The sequence below is a fragment of the Myxocyprinus asiaticus genome, chromosome 38, assembly GCF_019703515.2.
Source record: "Myxocyprinus asiaticus isolate MX2 ecotype Aquarium Trade chromosome 38, UBuf_Myxa_2, whole genome shotgun sequence".
In the NCBI taxonomy this organism is placed as follows: domain Eukaryota; kingdom Metazoa; phylum Chordata; class Actinopteri; order Cypriniformes; family Catostomidae; genus Myxocyprinus; species Myxocyprinus asiaticus.
The window spans coordinates 21638600-21656207 of NC_059381.1; the positions used below are offsets into that span (position 1 = coordinate 21638600).

General features: G+C 38.2%; 1 protein-coding gene across 2 annotated transcripts; it reads right to left on the minus strand.

Annotated features, from left to right (window-relative positions):
* Window positions 1–98: 98 nt before the first annotated feature.
* LOC127429068 (seipin-like) lies at window positions 99–14509 on the minus strand. Of its 2 annotated transcripts, none has more exons than XM_051677847.1 (11): window positions 13759–14509; window positions 12709–13321; window positions 12423–12504; window positions 10581–10724; window positions 7729–7863; window positions 7340–7431; window positions 7073–7202; window positions 6612–6693; window positions 6435–6512; window positions 903–968; window positions 99–793 (listed from the first exon to the last, which is right to left on the minus strand). In XM_051677847.1, exons 2-11 carry the CDS (start codon window positions 13026–13028, stop codon window positions 594–596), a joined length of 1329 nt encoding a protein of 442 aa, XP_051533807.1. In that variant the 5' UTR covers window positions 13029–13321; window positions 13759–14509; the 3' UTR covers window positions 99–593. The 2 variants fall into 2 exon arrangements, with proteins under 2 accessions (XP_051533807.1, XP_051533806.1); XM_051677846.1 differs by having other exon boundaries at window positions 7061–7202.
* Between the last annotated feature and the right edge of the window lie 3099 nt (window positions 14510–17608).

Here is a 17608-nt window from a genome sequence, read left to right on the forward strand (position 1 = left end):
ATTTGCATAAATATTTACATAAATAAAAACTTCCATATCCTTCCTAACGTGAAACTGCATCCAACTTTTTATGTTCCGTAAAATGCTAAACATCTGAATTTTAGTTTTTTTTTTTTTTTACACTATACTGCAGATATCATGACACAACTGTAGACCTCAGTAAAGATACATTAAAACATCAACTTTTGTGCAGATCCCATATGTGTGACTTCATCTAAATAGATTGAGACAATATGGTTGATGCTGTTTTGCAAAGATGAAATGTATGCATTCTGCTGTACTCTAGGCATGACAGATCTCTAAAAGTTGCCTTTCACGTCCACTAGGAAGTATTCCTATAAGGGAAGCAGCAGAGCAGGAAATTCTCTTTATGGAGCTTCACATCAGCTTCATGAGGTAAACTTGTTTCTAAATGCATCAAAACAATTCTTATGATAATACATTGCATTACAGAAGGAATGTCTCAACTGCACTTTCTTGCTAGTGCCCATCAGCCAGTGGATGCGCTAGCTAGATGTATAAGTGACATAAGGCTGTACTGTAACAGAATGCATGCGAGTATGTGGTTGAATTCAGAGCTTGGCCCACACTGGTCAGAGCCCCATCTTGGGTCCCTGCCTTTGTCTAAGGCTGGTGTCTGAGGATTGTGGCTGGGCTGTCCCTCCTTCTTGGGTCCCATTCCCTATTCCTGCTTCCCTCTGCTCATGATCTGGGTCCTCCTCATTCAAGCTAGCCTCTGCAATATGAGGGGACTCAAGGAAAATGGGAGTGTCATCTGTAGAGGAGTCCTGAACTTTTGAAGGGAGAAGGGAAGAGACGTTGCAACATTAACCATTGAGCACTGATAATTGACCTGGTCTGGAAAATATGTAATTCTTAATGTTTTGAGTTGATATATTTACCAGCTTCATTCTCCTGCAGGTCAATCAGGTCATCTGTACCAATAACACTAGGTGTGTCCAGCTCACCTACAGAAACACACAGAGGCCTATTCACTAAAATGTTGCACCAAATAATCTTCAAGTAATTCTGTTTAACCAGGTGCAATCTGGGCTGATATAACACTGTGTCATGCATATTTAAGTCATTGTCAATCTTTTTAGTCAAAATGCCTCCTTTCTATGCAAATAAAGCTCTTAAGCAATTAAGCAATTATAGATTGTGCCTTATTCACAAAATTGCCTGGCACAATTAATGTTGCACTATTATTGCCATGGAGAGCAGACGGTAAACAGAATATTGTTTACCCACGTATGACCCCGCTGAACATGCGCGGATGTTGTATTTTGGCTTCGCTATACACAACGCATATTTAATTTAATTTAAACAGACTAATCTCAGTTCAGAAGACTCTGTGCTGTCAGTCATGTGACAAAACAACATGGCACCAATCACAGCAGTGTTTGTCTTTGGGAGAAACTCCAACAAAACTATATCTGGTTTTTACATTGAAACCTATCTGAGTCAAAACACTAGAGTCTCTAGTTTCATCTGATATTCCATTTTTTAAATTTGAGTGATATATCGCAAAACGCCATGCTGCTAAACACAACATACACCATAGTGGACAATAGCACAAGGTTTTCATTAGAAATCTTATATTTATTGTGCATTTTCACATTGAGAAAAATGTTTTGCTTTTAGAGAATTTATATGGAGTCAGGATGAAAAAAAAGGTGCATTTTGAACTGTTCCGAGACTTGTGCTGACAGAGAGCACACTAGAGGTGAAGTCACTTACTAAATGGGAAGCAAGGGAGCATCTTATTTATATTTCCTATGAAGCCAAGTGCATTCAATCCAAACTTCCTATGAAAAGTTCAGTTTCAGGCTGCAGATAATGTGGCAATGGCATTCAGTACATAGATTCAGAATTTATAATGTTAAATGTTATTTTAACATGGTTGGCAGTGATTGAACGATGATTATGCTAATTTCTGATTGGTAAAATACTTCAGCACTGGCTATCTCTTATTGGCTTGACAGTGTAAAGAGAGAACACTGAGACTGTGTTGCCAAAGTTGAAAAAAACAAAAAAAAAGTAACAAGTCAAATAATTTTTATTTGATTAGGTTTTTGTGTGTGTGTGTGTGTGTGTGTGTGTGTGTGTGTGTGCTTTTCCCAATACACATTTTTCCAAAGCAGTTTTACAGAAAATCAGCTGTAATGTCTGTAACGTCTCATAAACATGAATAAGCAACACTTCTGGAAACATAATAAACAATTTGATTTAAAAAAGCTGACTTCATATAGCAGGGGTTCTCAACAGGGGCGGTACCACACTGGGGGCGTTCAATGGATGCCAGGGTGTACTAAGAGCAAATTAAGTAATTTGGAAATTAAGCAATTTCCTCAACAAGAGCATACAGCTCTTGTCTCCTGAAGTTTTTATTTTTTCTTTTCTTTTCCTCCATATCAAATTAAAAGTTATCAAATGGTTAGCAGCAAGTCAGTTCTCCTTTGACGGTTAATGTTATTAAACTAACATCTCATGTACTTTACATTCAAGAAAATTATCGCTAGGTGCTTGCTACTTTAAAAAAAAAAGATTAATAGATAAATTTATCTTTACAATTTACCAGTGTTGAAGTAATGAATTTGTTGTAGGCTAATAGACAAGGCAAGCCCATGAGCAGGCTGATCAGACAATGTCAAAGCCTGTCTTTTTATTCTTAAGAAAAAAATTAAGATGTTCTTAAGAAAATATTAGAATTCTTCAAGAATTGCACTTAGGAACATTCTTACGAACTTCTTATAATTTATCCTAAGAACTTTCTTAATTTTTATTTTAAGAACATTTACGTAAATCAAGTGTACATCGAATCGTGTTCCCCGTTGGAATCTGTTTCCCCCTAGCCCCAATAGGTTATGGGGTTATGATAAGGGTAGGTAGTGTAAGTTAGGGTAGGTAGGGTAGGTAAGGGTTAGGGTAGGTAGGGTAGAGTAGATTATGGTAGGTAGGGTAGTGTAGGTTACGGTAGGTAGGGTAGGGTAGTGTAGGTTACGGTGTGTGGGTTATGGTAGGTAGGGTATTGTAGGTTATGGTAGGTATGGTAATGTAGGTTAGTGTAGATTACGGTAGGTAGGATAGTGTAGGTAGGGTAGCGTAGGTTACAGTAGGTAGATTAGTGTAGTACAGGTTACGGTAGGTAGGGTAATGTATGCTACGGTAGGTAGGGTAGTGTAGTGTTGGTTACGGTAGGTAGGGTATGGTAGGTAGGGTAGTGTAGGTTACGGTAGTGTAGATTACGGTAGGTAGGGTAGTGTAGGTTACGGTAGGTAGGGTAGTGTAGTGTAGGTTACGGTAGGTAGGGTAGGGTAGTGTAGGTTATGGTAAGTAGGGTAGTGTAGGCAGGGTAGTGTAGATTACGGTAGGTAGGGTAGTGTAGGCAGGGTAGTGTAGATTACGGTAGGTAGGGTAGTGTAGGCAGGGTAGTGTAGGTTACGGTATGTAGGTAATGTATCATTTTATTTTAACATGGTTGGCAGTGACTGAACGATGCTGGCCTTACTTGTATTAGAATTGATTATGCTAATTTCTGATTGGTAAAATACTTCAGCACTAGCAATCTCTTATTGGTTTGACAGTGAAAAGAGAGAACACTGAGAATGTGTTGCCAAAGTTGAAAAAAAAATTGTAACAAGTCAAATAATTTTTATTTGATTAGGTTTTTTTGTGTGTGTGTGCTTTTCCCAAAACACATTTTTCCAAAGCAGCTTTACAGAAAATCAACTGTAATGTCTGTAACGTCTCAAAAACATGAATAAGCAACACTTCTAGAAACATAAACAATTTGATTGAAAAAGCTGACTTTATATAGCAGGGGTTCTCAACAGGGGTGGTACCACACTGGGGGCGTTCAAAGGATGCCAGGGTGTACTGAGAGCAAATTAATAGAGAGGGGGGCGTTAGATTACAAATGGGGGGGCGTTTATCGGTCATAATAATCAAATCTATAGTCAAGTTCCTCTTAAGCATTAAAACGTTTATCTAGACTTGAATATATCAGTTGGTTCTCAATTTTACGGGTTGGTACGCATTTGTACCGCGGTTCATCTGATTTTGAAGTCTAGCGATGCATCTGAAGTATCTGGTTTAGCAGCGTCAAATACACAGGCTCTGTAGGCAGAGTATGGCTCTGTAGATGGATACAGCTCAATGGACAGAGCACTGCGAGTGCAAAGCTCTTAAAGCTCGAGCTCTTAAACTCGCAGCTTTGCGAGAAACAGTGAGAAGCAAAGCACGAGAAGCAGAAACCATTTGAATTTAGCACAGAATTCTACATCACCACCCTTGAATTTACTATAGTAACACTAACTGTACTTTATCAATTGGATTTATTAGATAATAAATATGATCATATCACTACTTGAGCTCTATTACATTTGTCATAAGCTACATTAGGGGAGTGAGGGAATATAATACATTTTTGTTACAACTTACAAATATTTATATTTTGAATGTATTGTTTTTACATGTGTTTAGAGTAGGTCTACTGTTTATGATTACAAAAATGCCATAGTTTGTTTTATAGAAATCATGTTACAGCTAACCATGGTAGTGAAGAAGATCCATGCTTCCATGTATTTACTATGGTCTTGTTACATATACAATGTTAAAACTATAAAAAATAAATAATTAATGAATAAATTAAAATGTTCAAAAAGGCAAATGTAAAATATATTAACATCACTTTTATTATTAGTTTCTGTCTACGCATTTTCATTTTATAGTCCCCAGATATAGCCTTCCATCTGCTTGAATTCAAGAAACGCAAAGTTTGGTCTCACATTCAGGACGCGTAAGCCTGCTGAATTTATTAACAAATCTTTAAAATTATGCAATGCATCAAAGTTGCATTGAGCAAATTAAGCAAATAACACAAATATTGAGTTTTGTATTTTATGTTTTTTTTTTTTTTTGGAACAACAAAATCTCCGCTTTAAAATTATGTCACAAATGGGGGGGGGTGGGGGGATGAAGTAGGGGGGCCATCAAAAAAACAAAAAAAAAAAAACACTGTTTTATAGCTTGGTATTATTGAACATTTTACAACTTAGTCTCGTAAAATACATTTTTAGTAAAAGTATTAGCTTTTTTTTTTGCATTTGTATTAGGTGTTAATAGTTACAAATCAAAAAGGGAAATGGAAAATGCACATAGCAGTCACGCTCAGGTTTCAGGAGGTTAAGAGAGATGTTTGTGTTCATTTTCTAGATCATTACATGATATTTCACCAAATGATGTATGTTAAGTTTTAACTTGGCTGTAATTCATCAAATGTTGGACAAGAGTGTAATAACAGCACATAAGCCACAACATTAAAACCACATGCCTAATTTTGTGTAGCTCCCCCTCGTGCCGCCAAAACAGCGCCAACCTGCATCTCAGAATAGCATTCTGAGATGATATTCTTCTCACTACAATTGTACAGAGCGGTTATCTGAGTTACCGTAGACTTTGTCAGTTCGAACCAGTCTGGCCATTTTCTGTTGACCTCTCTCATCCACAAGGCATTTCTGTCCACAGAACTGCCCTTCACTGGATGTTTTTTGTTTTTGGCACCATTCAGTGTAAATTCTAGAGATTGTTGTGTGTGAAAATCCCAAGAGATCAGCAGTTACAGAAATACTCAACCAGCCTGTCTGGCACCAACAATCATGCCACAGTCCAAATCACTGAGATCACATTGTTTTTCCCCATTCTGATGGTTGATGTGAACATTAACTGAAGCTCCTGACCCGTATCTGAATGATTTTATTCACTGCACTGCTGCCACACAATTGGCTGATTAGATAATCGCATGCATGATTGTTGGTGCCAGACGGGCTGGTAACTACTGATCTCCTGGGAGTTTCACACACAATAGTCTCTAGAATTTCCTCCGAATGGTGCCAAAAACAAAAAACATCCAGTGAGCGGAAGTTCTGTGGATGGAAACGCCTTGTTGATGAGAGAGGTCAACAGAGAATGGCCAGACTGGTTCGAACTGACAAAGTCTACGGTAACTCAGATAACCGCTCTGTACAATTGTGGTGAGAAGAATAGCATCTCAGAATGGTATTATGAGATGTGGGTTGGTGCTGTTTTAGCGGCACGAGGGGGAGCTACACAATATTAGGCAGGTGGTTTTAATGTTGTGGCTGATCGGTGTATAATACAGATGCATTATACAGTTGAGCACACCTTCAAGAGTTTAAAGAGCAGGATCAATCCTTTATCAATCCTTTACAGTCTCAACATAGTATTCCAGATTGCAGTAGGCACAATTATTTGTGTTATTAATTGTATTTTCTCCCTAACAGTGTTGATCATTGCACTTATTGTGCATAAAATCAGCTTACATAAGAAATGTAAATAATGTACTATTAGAGATGCAGCATCTACTGCATGGCTGTCTTTAGATGCCTTTTGTCAGACATGTTCTCACTTACCTTTGTTACGCAAAACCGTTTGTTTGGGTTGTTGTGAAGGGTCTGCTGGTCCACTGGTGTCTCTTCCATATGTCATGTCTAGGGGGACATTTGGAGAAGTGTGTATTAGTGATTGATGTGTTTTGCTGCTGTTATATGGTACAGTATATGTAAGTCTGAACTGAACTGTGTTCTTACTGGGAGTGCTGGAGGATGAGTGCATGCGTTTACGTGCCTCTTCCCTCCTCCGCTGAAGACGTGTTGAGTCTCCCATCATAACCTACATACATAAATGAGACATAAGCAGACATTTGGAATGTATACAATGGAAATGTGAAAAGGGTAAAAAGGGATAGTTGAAACCCAAAAAAGAAAATTCGGTCATCATGTACTCATTCTCATGTTTTTCAAAACTCAAATGACTTTTGTTCTTCCGTGAAACACAAAAGAAGATTTAGGCAGTATGCTTAGTCGCAGTCACCATTCACTTTTATTGCATCTTTTTTCTATGCAATGAAAAAGATTGGTGACTGAGGCTGTTTTTGTATAACAAATTAATACAGGTTTGGAACAACATGAGCGGGAGCAAATGACAGAATTTTCATTTTGGTGTGAACTGTCCCTTTAAATAGATCAGACAGGCGTACCCTCACTCTGACCTGGTCTGGGGGATACAGCCCTCCCCAGATGAACTGCAGGTAACTGAAGAGCACAATCACACTGAGGAAGGTGAAGTTACTGGCCACTCCAACAATTGCTGACATCACAGGGAAATTATACAGGAGATATCTGTTGCGAGAGGATGGTCATGGGGAAAATTACAGGATGGTCACTTCGCATTAAAATATCTTCTCAAAACTTTGCTTACTGTACATCTGGTCAGTGTGAATGAAAATATGAATGCCTCAAAACAATGGTAAATATACCTAATACCAGTGAAGTAGGCATGGATCCTGAGCTGTACAGAATAAATCTGGACCCTGCGGGACTGAATCTCGATCACAGCACCAATGGCAGGCTGGTATTTTGGGGTCAGATCAACATAATGCCTGCGTTATACTGTATATTGGCTACATTGTATAAATGTATTGATATATACAGCTGGGATTTTCAATAGTGGTCTAAGACTTTTTGACTCCACTGTATATGTGAAAGACACCACTGACAAACTTTAGAATTGTATGAAATATATATTTTTGTTCTTATTGAGTCATGAATGCAGAATTTCTCAAAACTAAAAATCTCAAAGCTCATAATCACATAATTGTTGTCAGTCTTGTGGTCAGTTTTGTAACATACTCCAAGGATAACTCACAAGGTCTGATCTGAAATCAGGAAAGAGCTCCACCTCGATGAGCTGTTTCTGCTCAGACACACCTGTCAGCAGGAGGGGGGAGAACAGCAGTGTGCTCATGGTCTGCAGCAGATTAGAACGGTAGTGCAGCATTGTCTGATGAGGAAAAAAAAAACACAGAACAACTAAATGAGTGCTAATATGAGGTAAATGCCCATTTATTGAGAGTTGATAAGGTTAGATGTGTGTCTGTAAACATCAAATGTGATTCTTACAAATAGAAATGCTCCTATAATAAATAGAAGAGAAATAACTCATATCCTTTAACCAGAGCCACCAAACCCTTAAAGGGATAGTTCACTCCCCCCCCCCCAAAAAAAATCATTTACTCATCCTCATGCCATACCAGATGTGTTTGACTTTCTTCTGCTGAACACAAACAAAGATTTTTAGAAGACTATTTTAGCTCTCTAGGTCCATACAATTCAAGTGAATGGTGGCCAGAACTTTCAAGCTCCAAAAATCACAAAAAGGCAGCATAAAAGTAATCCATAAGACTCAAGTGGTATAATAAATGTCTTCTGAAGTTATCCAATCGGTTTGGGTGAGTAGAACCAACCAAAAAATAAAAAAAGATTTCACTATAATACACAATATACAGTCTGCGCATGCATCAAGCACTAGGAAGTGTAATAGAGCTTGAAATCATGATCGTGCCTAGAGACGGCTATGGCAAGATGTACAGTGAAAAAGGAGTTATATTTTGGTTTGTTCCCACCCAAAAGCGATTGGATCGCATTAGAAGACATGGATTAAACCAGTGTTTCCCAAACTTTTTTCTGCCATGGCACATTTTTACAAATAAAAAATACCACGGCACACCACTATCCCACATAACCATCGTCAATATTTTTCCTTTTCAAGAACTTGTCCATGTTTTCTGTCCATCTTAGTAGCATGTTTACTTGTAATGTTTGAAACTCAGCTATGCAAAAAACACAAGCCATATAGGTACACTGTATGAGGTCACAGGTGGCATGAGCGCTAATTGGGAAATGAAAAAACAAAAAATGTTCTTCTTTTCTAATTTGTAGATTTGTTCTTGCAATGCCACAGCAAATTACAGGGATGAGAATTCATGAGGGGCGAAAAAGGTGAGACAATCACTGGTCCACAAACATTTTTTCCAGGGATATTTTTTATATAAGCTAAAAGCACCAATTCCAGCGATGTTAGTGATTCAAGTATATCAAATTAACTGCACAATTGTGCAGAATTAGCTGCAAAATAAAGAGTATTTTGGTGAGGCTTGCTTCCGTCACAAATGTGTTCAATTTTATTAACTGATTAGTTCAGTGACCCATTCTGGAAATGTCACTAGGTGGCGACAAATGAGCGTCTTATGTGCTATGAGTGAGTCAGTGAATCATTTTGAGTCGTTCATGACCGAAATCTACCAAGATACTTTATAGTGTTTAAGCATTAAAAGAACAGAGCAGATCTATAGTCTTCCTTCAGTCTGAGCATTATTTTTAATCCAAAAAGACAACAATAATAGTCTAATAATAGTGAGCTTCAATAATGTCCTTACCTTCTACTTTATTAAAACTTGCATGGCTACAAATCTACTGACTTCATTATAAGAATTATAAACACAAAGCAGATCTACTGTATCATTTTCCTACAGTAGCCTATTTAAACTGCTGAGCATGGCTTTTATTAGAAAAGACCACAATAACAGACAAATAATAATTCTGAGTTTCAATAATGTTCTTTTGTCATTGTAAAGAGCATTTCACATGAGTTGAGACGAGGCATCAACACTCCGTTCAATGCCAGAGTCAAGCGCCGCATTGCCCTCCACATGACAAGAGTTGCAGAAAGCGTCACAGAGGGGCGATTTTATGAGTTTGCCACACAAGAAAGCGGGAGGTGTGCACAATAAACATTGAAAACATGTATTTGGAAGAGAGAAAAAAGTTGCTTTGTTAGCAGAAAGCAATAAAAGGAGTCATTTATGTTTAGGTCTAAACGTTTTCTTGGTGAATTTAAATTAGTTAAATAACTGGAGTCTCTGATATTCATAAACAATAAGGTAATATTGAATTAAAATAAATTATGAGACATTCAATGTCTCTTCACAAATTTGGACAGTTTTTAAATATTTCATGTTGCTTAGTATTGGTGAGGCAAAAACGTGTGTGTGAAAAACACTTTGGTGTAAAGCGGCGTCACTTCATAGACTTCAGTGTATTCTGCAGCGCTGACGCGAGTCATGTGAAAGACCCTTAACGCGTATAAATATCACCTTTGCATTAATCATAGCTCTTCACAATCACAAAAGTGGCCGATTATGGTTTCAAAATGGCGAATTTCTCTGAAAGGTGAGGAGTTTGGATCCCTGAAATTATAATTTTATTTTTCATGCATTTATTTATTTTGTGGAATTTGATAATTTTCCACAGCACATCTTTCATGGCAGACTAGTGTGCTGTGGCACAGTGGTTGGGAAACCTGCCTTTATGTGCTTTTTGGAGCTTCAAAGTTTTGATGACCATTCACTTGCATTGTATGGACCTAAAGAGTTGAGATATTCTTCTAAAAAATGTTATGTGTGTTCTGCAGAAGAAAGAAAGTCATACACATCTAGCATGGCATGAGGTTGAGTAAATGATGAGAGAATTTAAATTTTTTGGGTGAACTATCCCTTTAAGGCATTTCAAAACTGCCTCTTTTAAATTAATGAAAAACTCAGAAAGTTGCTGGTATGTTTAGCCAAAACTGACAAAAAAAATCTGACAAATTAACATCAGCCATTAATTATCCACACAGAATGAACAACAGGGAGTTAAGATGTATTTTTCTTCACTCACTGAGCGTGCCACAGAGGAGATGACTGTCCCATCTCGGGTATAGCAGGTAATTTTCACCATGAACATACCGAGCTGTTCATTAACTGGAGATTCAGGCATTTCCAGTTCTAGAGAGATCCTGTAGGCCTGATCAGACATCATCACCTATAAGACAGAAAAAGACAAATTAATTTAGCTGTAAATATGATCCATTTTTATACTGACATCAACTAGCAAATATTAATTACATGGTGTCAAAAAGTGTAATTTTTCTTCCCCTTTGTTAAAATTACCATTGTACAGCATTATTTGGGCTTTTTACATACAGTACATGGCAAAGTTTGCAAGTTTGTTCATAGCTGGCATACTGGAATTAGCTCAATTAATTCGAGAATTTGTATGAGTGCTACATGATGTGTATTGGTAATTACAGTGGCCCCAAAAAGTATTTACACTCTTAGGCCACAATTAAAGGAATATTCCGAGTTCAATACAAGTTAAGCTCAGTCGACAGCATTTGTGGCACAATGTTGATTACCACAAAAAATTATTTCGACTTGTCCCTCCCTTTCTTTAAAAAAAGCTCAATTTAATGTTACACTGAGGCACTTACAATGGAAGTGAATGGGGCCAATTTTTTGAGGGTTTTAAAGGCAGAAATGTGAAGCTTATAATTTTATAAAAGCACTTACATTAATTCTTCTGTAAAATGCATGTGTTATTTGAGCTGTAAAGTTGTTTAAACCGTTGTTTTTACGGTCATTTAAGGTTTTAGTGTTTACGGTGTTGCGGCGTCATGGCAACTAAGTTGTAAAATTGGATAGAACTTTACACAGAAAAGCTTAGCAAGCAATAAAATCATGTTAACATGCAGATATTTTACGTCATGTGGTAAAACTTTTGAAACAGTAAGTATTTTTCTAATTTTTTTTCCCAAATTGGAATGCCCAATTCCCATGTGCTCTCTAAGTCTTCGTGGTGGCGTAGTGACTCGCCTCAATCCGGGTGGCAGAGGATGAATCTCAGTTGCCTCCGCGTCCGAGACGTCAATCCGCGCATCTTATCGCATGGCTTGTTGAGCACGTTACCGCGAAGACGTAGTGTGTGTAGAGGCTTCATGCCATCCACCGCGGCATCCAAACACAACTTACCATGTGCCCCACCTTGAGCGAATCACATTTTAGCTACCACGAGGAGGTTACCCCATGTGACTAAACCCTCTGTAGCAACTGGGCCAATTTGGTTGTTTAGGAGACTTGGCTGGAGTCACTCAGCACGCCCTGGATTCGAACTCATGACTCCAGGGGTGGTAGTTAGCATCAAAACTCGCTGAGCTACCCAGGCCCCGAAACAGTGAGTATTTTAAAGTTTATGGATTGGCCCCATTCACTTGCACTGTAAGTGCCTCACTGTAAAACAGATTTTTGCATTTTTTTAAGAAAATGAGGGACGAGTCGAAATAATTTTTTGTGGTAATCAGTATTGTGCCACAAATGCTGTCGATTGAGTTTAACATGTAATGAACCCGGAATATTCCTTTAAAATGTTCCCCTAGTGTGCCCACACAGGTGCCCTAATAAAGTAACCACAGGTGTAGTTCATCACATTTCTACCAAGACTGACATCCAGAAAGTGTCCATGAACTTTTGACTTCATTTTGAACCGTATATCAATGTTTTATCATTTAAACCTAACATACATCTTTTTTTGAAAAATTTTGTTTTAAAAGCTATCTATAAAATAAATGCTGCTACTTGGTTTGATATTTTGTTATCTGATAATGTGATTTAATAAGTATGCCTTACATGTACTCACATTTTTACCCTTGAATGATACCAGTTTACTGATTATGGGATTGTGTACCTGGTCTTTGCCATTCTTCAAGAGTGAGACATTAGCCGTGGGGAAAGAACAGAGGACTGAATCAGAAGGATCACAGTCTGTTCTAAAAAAGCAGAACAAAGAAAAAAAATCAACAAGAAGCAGTCATAAAATTTCAGGTATCAGCTTCATATGCAATACAGAGAATCTAGTAATGCCTCCAACAGTATTTGCTCATTGGACCAGACTAATTAATAACTCAGTCGTGCGCAAGACCATTGTCAGAACAAGACAGGAATGTTCCCGATTAGCACTGCTGTATCTGCACCTGTAGTAGAAGTGTACTGGTGTGGAGAAGCTGACGGTGGGCATGTAGGAATAGTAGAAGCTTCCATAAAGAAACATGGAGACCCAGAGGAGAAGCATCAGGACACAGAAAAGGATGGCAGCCCTTAGTAGCGTCCTGCGTGCCCTCAGCAGGGTCACAGCTGCCACGTCCTGAAGCCAAAGCAGCAATGGTCCCATTTCAGCATACATAGATGCCAAACCTTCACCTACACGTCTGGGCTGTGGTCCTCTGATCTCTGCACTGGGTCTGCCTGTCAGCCTTTCTACTGCAGGCAAAGGGCTCTGCCCCACTTCACTCATACAAACCACCTCACACAACCCCAGACTATGATCCACTTATAAATCCAACCTGCATCATTACATTAAAAATTGTCATCTAGTGAGAATTAATGGTTTGAATATTAAGGGGGTTAAAAGGTCAAGATAACCAAAATCATAATAAAGAAAAAATTAAAATTAAAAAACAAAAAAAATCAACTTTGGATCCTAATACTTTGACTGAGTGAGTATGTGATTTGCCAGTTTCTTGTCTGACTAAATGAATTTGCATTTCTTCCATTCTTCAGCTATTTTTGGTGAAATCCTACAGTGCCCTAAAATGGAACAAGAGAAACAGGACAGAATTAAACATGATATACTTATTAACACTTAAACTGCAATATAATTATAATGCATTTAATAACAGTGTAATATATCCACTAACCAATTTAATTAGTGAGTATATAATTTTTTCCCCCCCTGAGGAATACAGGACTACTAATGCAATATTCATCATAGGCTCAGACTGCAGAACACTGACAATATAGACAACTGTGCAAAACAATTACACAGAGTATGAAAAGCACAAATGTGTTTACATATAGGCTGCTGACTATATATTTCATGTAAAAAATAAAGCCCACGACTTCAAACACACACATATATGTTTTTTAGTGTCTTTGAGCTGCAATACCTCCCGGTCAATGCATTTATCTTGCTTTTAAACTGCTGTAAAGCACCATTATCAAGGAGGGGAAAAATGACAGCTCACCTTTAATTCTAAAACACGCCATGGACAAATACATATTTATGCTTCAGAAACAAACTGACGAACTGTAGTGCACCGACTCCTCTCCTCTTCTTCTCATGGGTTGGCGTGACGCATAGTTCACGCGTTTCCTGGCAGAGAAGCAGATCTCCAAAACATATTTTAGGCAAAACAAAAGTGAATGTTTGTCATTTAATGTACACAGACCACAATAACAAGTGTTTGCATTTCACTATCACGCCCCTGCTGGTGTAAGAGAAACACACATACGGCAACTCAAGAGGTACAAATATTTCGATTAATCTACGTTTAATGCGTTTCAGAATAGGTGGTGCCCATGCAGTCATGTATTTCCAAGCTAGATTGCTATTTATAGAGGGCCATTCAGAGAGAACGAGTTCTTGCGTTAAAAAAATAAATAAGCTAGAAAACTAACATAACAGAATGCAAGTGTCTCGAGACGAGTTTTAAAAGGTAACGTTGTTTGTAACTTTACACAGCCAAAAGTTGCTTTCAAGGCAACTCAGTCCAATCAGCGGCTGGAACCTTTCTATCAAATTGAGAGCCTACAAGCTTAGCATAGAATAGCATAACGCGGCGGTCCCATAGACATTCTATGGGCGGTACACTGGCGAGGAGGCAACGGCCGTTTTTTTCGGAGATCTTCTATATATAAATAAAAGCCTTCGCGCTTTCTCATTCTGATTTACCGTATTCGAGAGCGTAACGGTCTACTAGCGTGTTACGACAGTAAGTCAACGTTTGCGGACACCTTACAAATCAATTGAGAGAACCGTAAACTGAAACCTACATGTCGCAAAATTTCCCATGTCTTGTTTTAAATTTATCGTAGTAAACACACACATAGATTAATTCCAAAAGGATTTTTTAGTGTAGAACATGTTGAAGAAGACCGAACAGGTGATCAATTCCTCTGTTTCCTCACAAAATTAGTTTATTCGCCGTCGGGAAGCATCTCCTCCCTATACATCCATTAAAGAACGGCCAATTGTCTCCTCGCCAGTGTACCGCTTATTGCATGTCTATGGGACCGCCGCGTTATCCTATTTTAGGCAAAGCTTGTGGGTACACTATTAGAAAGGTTCTTTTTTTTTATTTATTTATTTTTATTTTTATTGATGTTAGACATTTCGATTTTAAATTCACTATTGTTTTATATAGAATTGTTCTATAGTCTATACAGTATCACAATTACAGCAGAAGTAACTAATTAAATTACTGAAAAATTAAGAGTAATCCCTTACTTTAACTTTTTCAATGGAAAAAGTAATTTAATTACAGTAATTAATTACTTACACCCAACACTGGTCCTAACACACTAGTTGACCGTTACGCTCTCCTATGATAGAGCAGCAGAGGTTGTCATCTCAGTAAATAACAGACTCTCTGGCTAGGCAGCTATTTTCTGTGGAAACAAGCATCATAAAAGTACAGCTCCTATCTACTTGAATGGGAAAAGACCAGAATCTCCAAAACGGTTGGTCAAGATTACGATCAAAGAACATATTTCAAATCAGAAGTAAAACCTGACAACAATGGTTTTATACATTGTGCTTCTTTGGCTCAGATCACGCTAAAAAACACTATTTTTCAGGCAAGTTTAGCTAATGCGCATCTTCTATTTGATTGACAAGCGATATCTTTATCTAAAAGCTGATTGGCTCTTTTACCTGTAAGGCAGGACTTCCTTTTCGACAACCGTTGGGCGATTTCTCCCATTCATTTGAATAAAAGTGGCCCATATCTGCTAAATAGTCTCTGGGCCAATAAATGGCTTTCGATTCTCAGTGGCCAAAACACAAGTAATCAATTTTTCTAAAAAGAAAGCCACACCTATAGTTAATATTAATATGTATGGACATCATCTAGAACAAGTGACAGTTATCAGATTTCTGGGAATATGGATGGATTCAAAATTGACATTTGGAGTGCATATACAGATGCTGAAGAAATGTATAAAAGGCATCAACATATTAAGATGCTTGGCAGGAGTTGACTGGGGTGCAAGTTGTCAGTCACTTAGAAATATATATTGTGCATTAATTAGATCAGCTATAGATTACGTAAGTATGATATATAGTTCAGCATTTAATACATGGCTGAAAAAGATAGAGGCGAAACAATCACAAGCTTTGCGCATATGCTGTGGAGCATTTAGATCATCACCAGTTTCAGCAATGCAAGTGGAGATGGGGGTTGGGGCGGTTCCAGGATTTTTTTATGGGGGTGGCAGGAGCAGGGTCTGAATTCGAAGGACTGACATATATGACATATTGGACTACCTTAAAGGGTCATTTGGAGAGACTTCCAGTTAAAAAAGTGTTGGGAATATGAGTATAGTAAAATAAAAAGCTTTGGATGGACAGTCAATAAGGAGGCACAGGGTATGGAATTAACTAATATTGAGCACGTTTACATGCACGTTTTTACATGATTATCAGAATCAGAATCAGCTTTATTGCCAAGTATGCTTACACGTACAAGGAATTTGTCTTGGTGACAAGAGCTTCCAGTACACAACAATACAAAACAGCAACAAGATTTTTTTTAAATAATTAAAAATTGAATACAAAATAAATAAATATTGAAAAGAAAAAGTATATATAGAATACACAATAGACGTTCAAAAGTCTGCATACCCTTAGTTCTTAATACTGTGTATTGCCCCCTTTAGCATCAATGACAGCGTGAAGTCTTTTGTAATAGTTGTCTATGAGGCCCCAAATTCTTGCAGGTGGTATAGCTGCCCATTCGTCTTGGCAAAATGCCTCCAGGTCATGCAAAGTCTTTGGTCGTCTTGCATGAACCGCACGTTTCAGATCTCCCCAGAGTGGTTTGATGATATTAAGGTCAGGAGACTGTGATGGGCACTCCAGAATCTTCACCTTTTTCTGCTGTAGCCACTGGAGGGTCAACTTGGCCTTGTGCTTAGGGTCATTGTCATGCTGGAAAGTCCAAGGGCGTCCCATGCGCAGCTTTCGTGCAGAAGAGTGCAAACTGTCTGCCAGTATTTTCTGATAACATGCTGCATTCATCTTGCCATCAATTTTCACAAGATTCCCTGTGCCTTTAGAGCTCACACACCCCCAAAACATCAGTGAGCCACCACCATGCTTCACAGTGGGGATGGTATTCTTTTCAATATAGGCCTTGTTGACCCCTCTCCAAACATAGCACTTATGGTCGTGACCATAAAGCTCTATTTTGGTCTGGTCACTCCAAATTACAGTTTGCCAGAAGCTGTGAGGCGTGTCAAGGTGTTGTCGGGCATATTGTAACGGGGCTTTTTTGTGGCATTGCAGTAAAGGCTTCTTTCTGGCAACTCGACCATGCAGCTCATTTTTGTTCAAGTATCGTCGTATTGTGCTCCTTGAAACAACCACACCGTCTTTTTCCAGAGCAGCCTGTATTTCTCCTGAGGTTACCTGTGGGTTTTTCTTTGTATCCCGAACAATTCTTCTGGCAGTTGTGGCTGAAATCTTTCTTGGTCTACCTGACCTTGGCCTGATATCAAGAGATCCCCGAATTTTCTACTTTATAATAAGTGACTGAACAGTACTGACTGGCATTTTCAAGGCTTTGGATATCTTTTTATATCCTTTTCCATCTTTATAAAGTTCCATTACCTTGTTAAGCAGGTCTTTTGACAGTTCTTTTCTGCTCCCCATGGCTCAATATCTAGCCTGCTCAGTGCATCCACGTGAGAGCTAACAAACTCATTGACTATTTATACACAGACACTAATTGCAATTTAAAAAGCCACAGGTGTGGGAAAGTAACCTGTAATTGCCATTTAAACCTGTGTGTGTCACCGTGTGTCTGTAACAGGGCC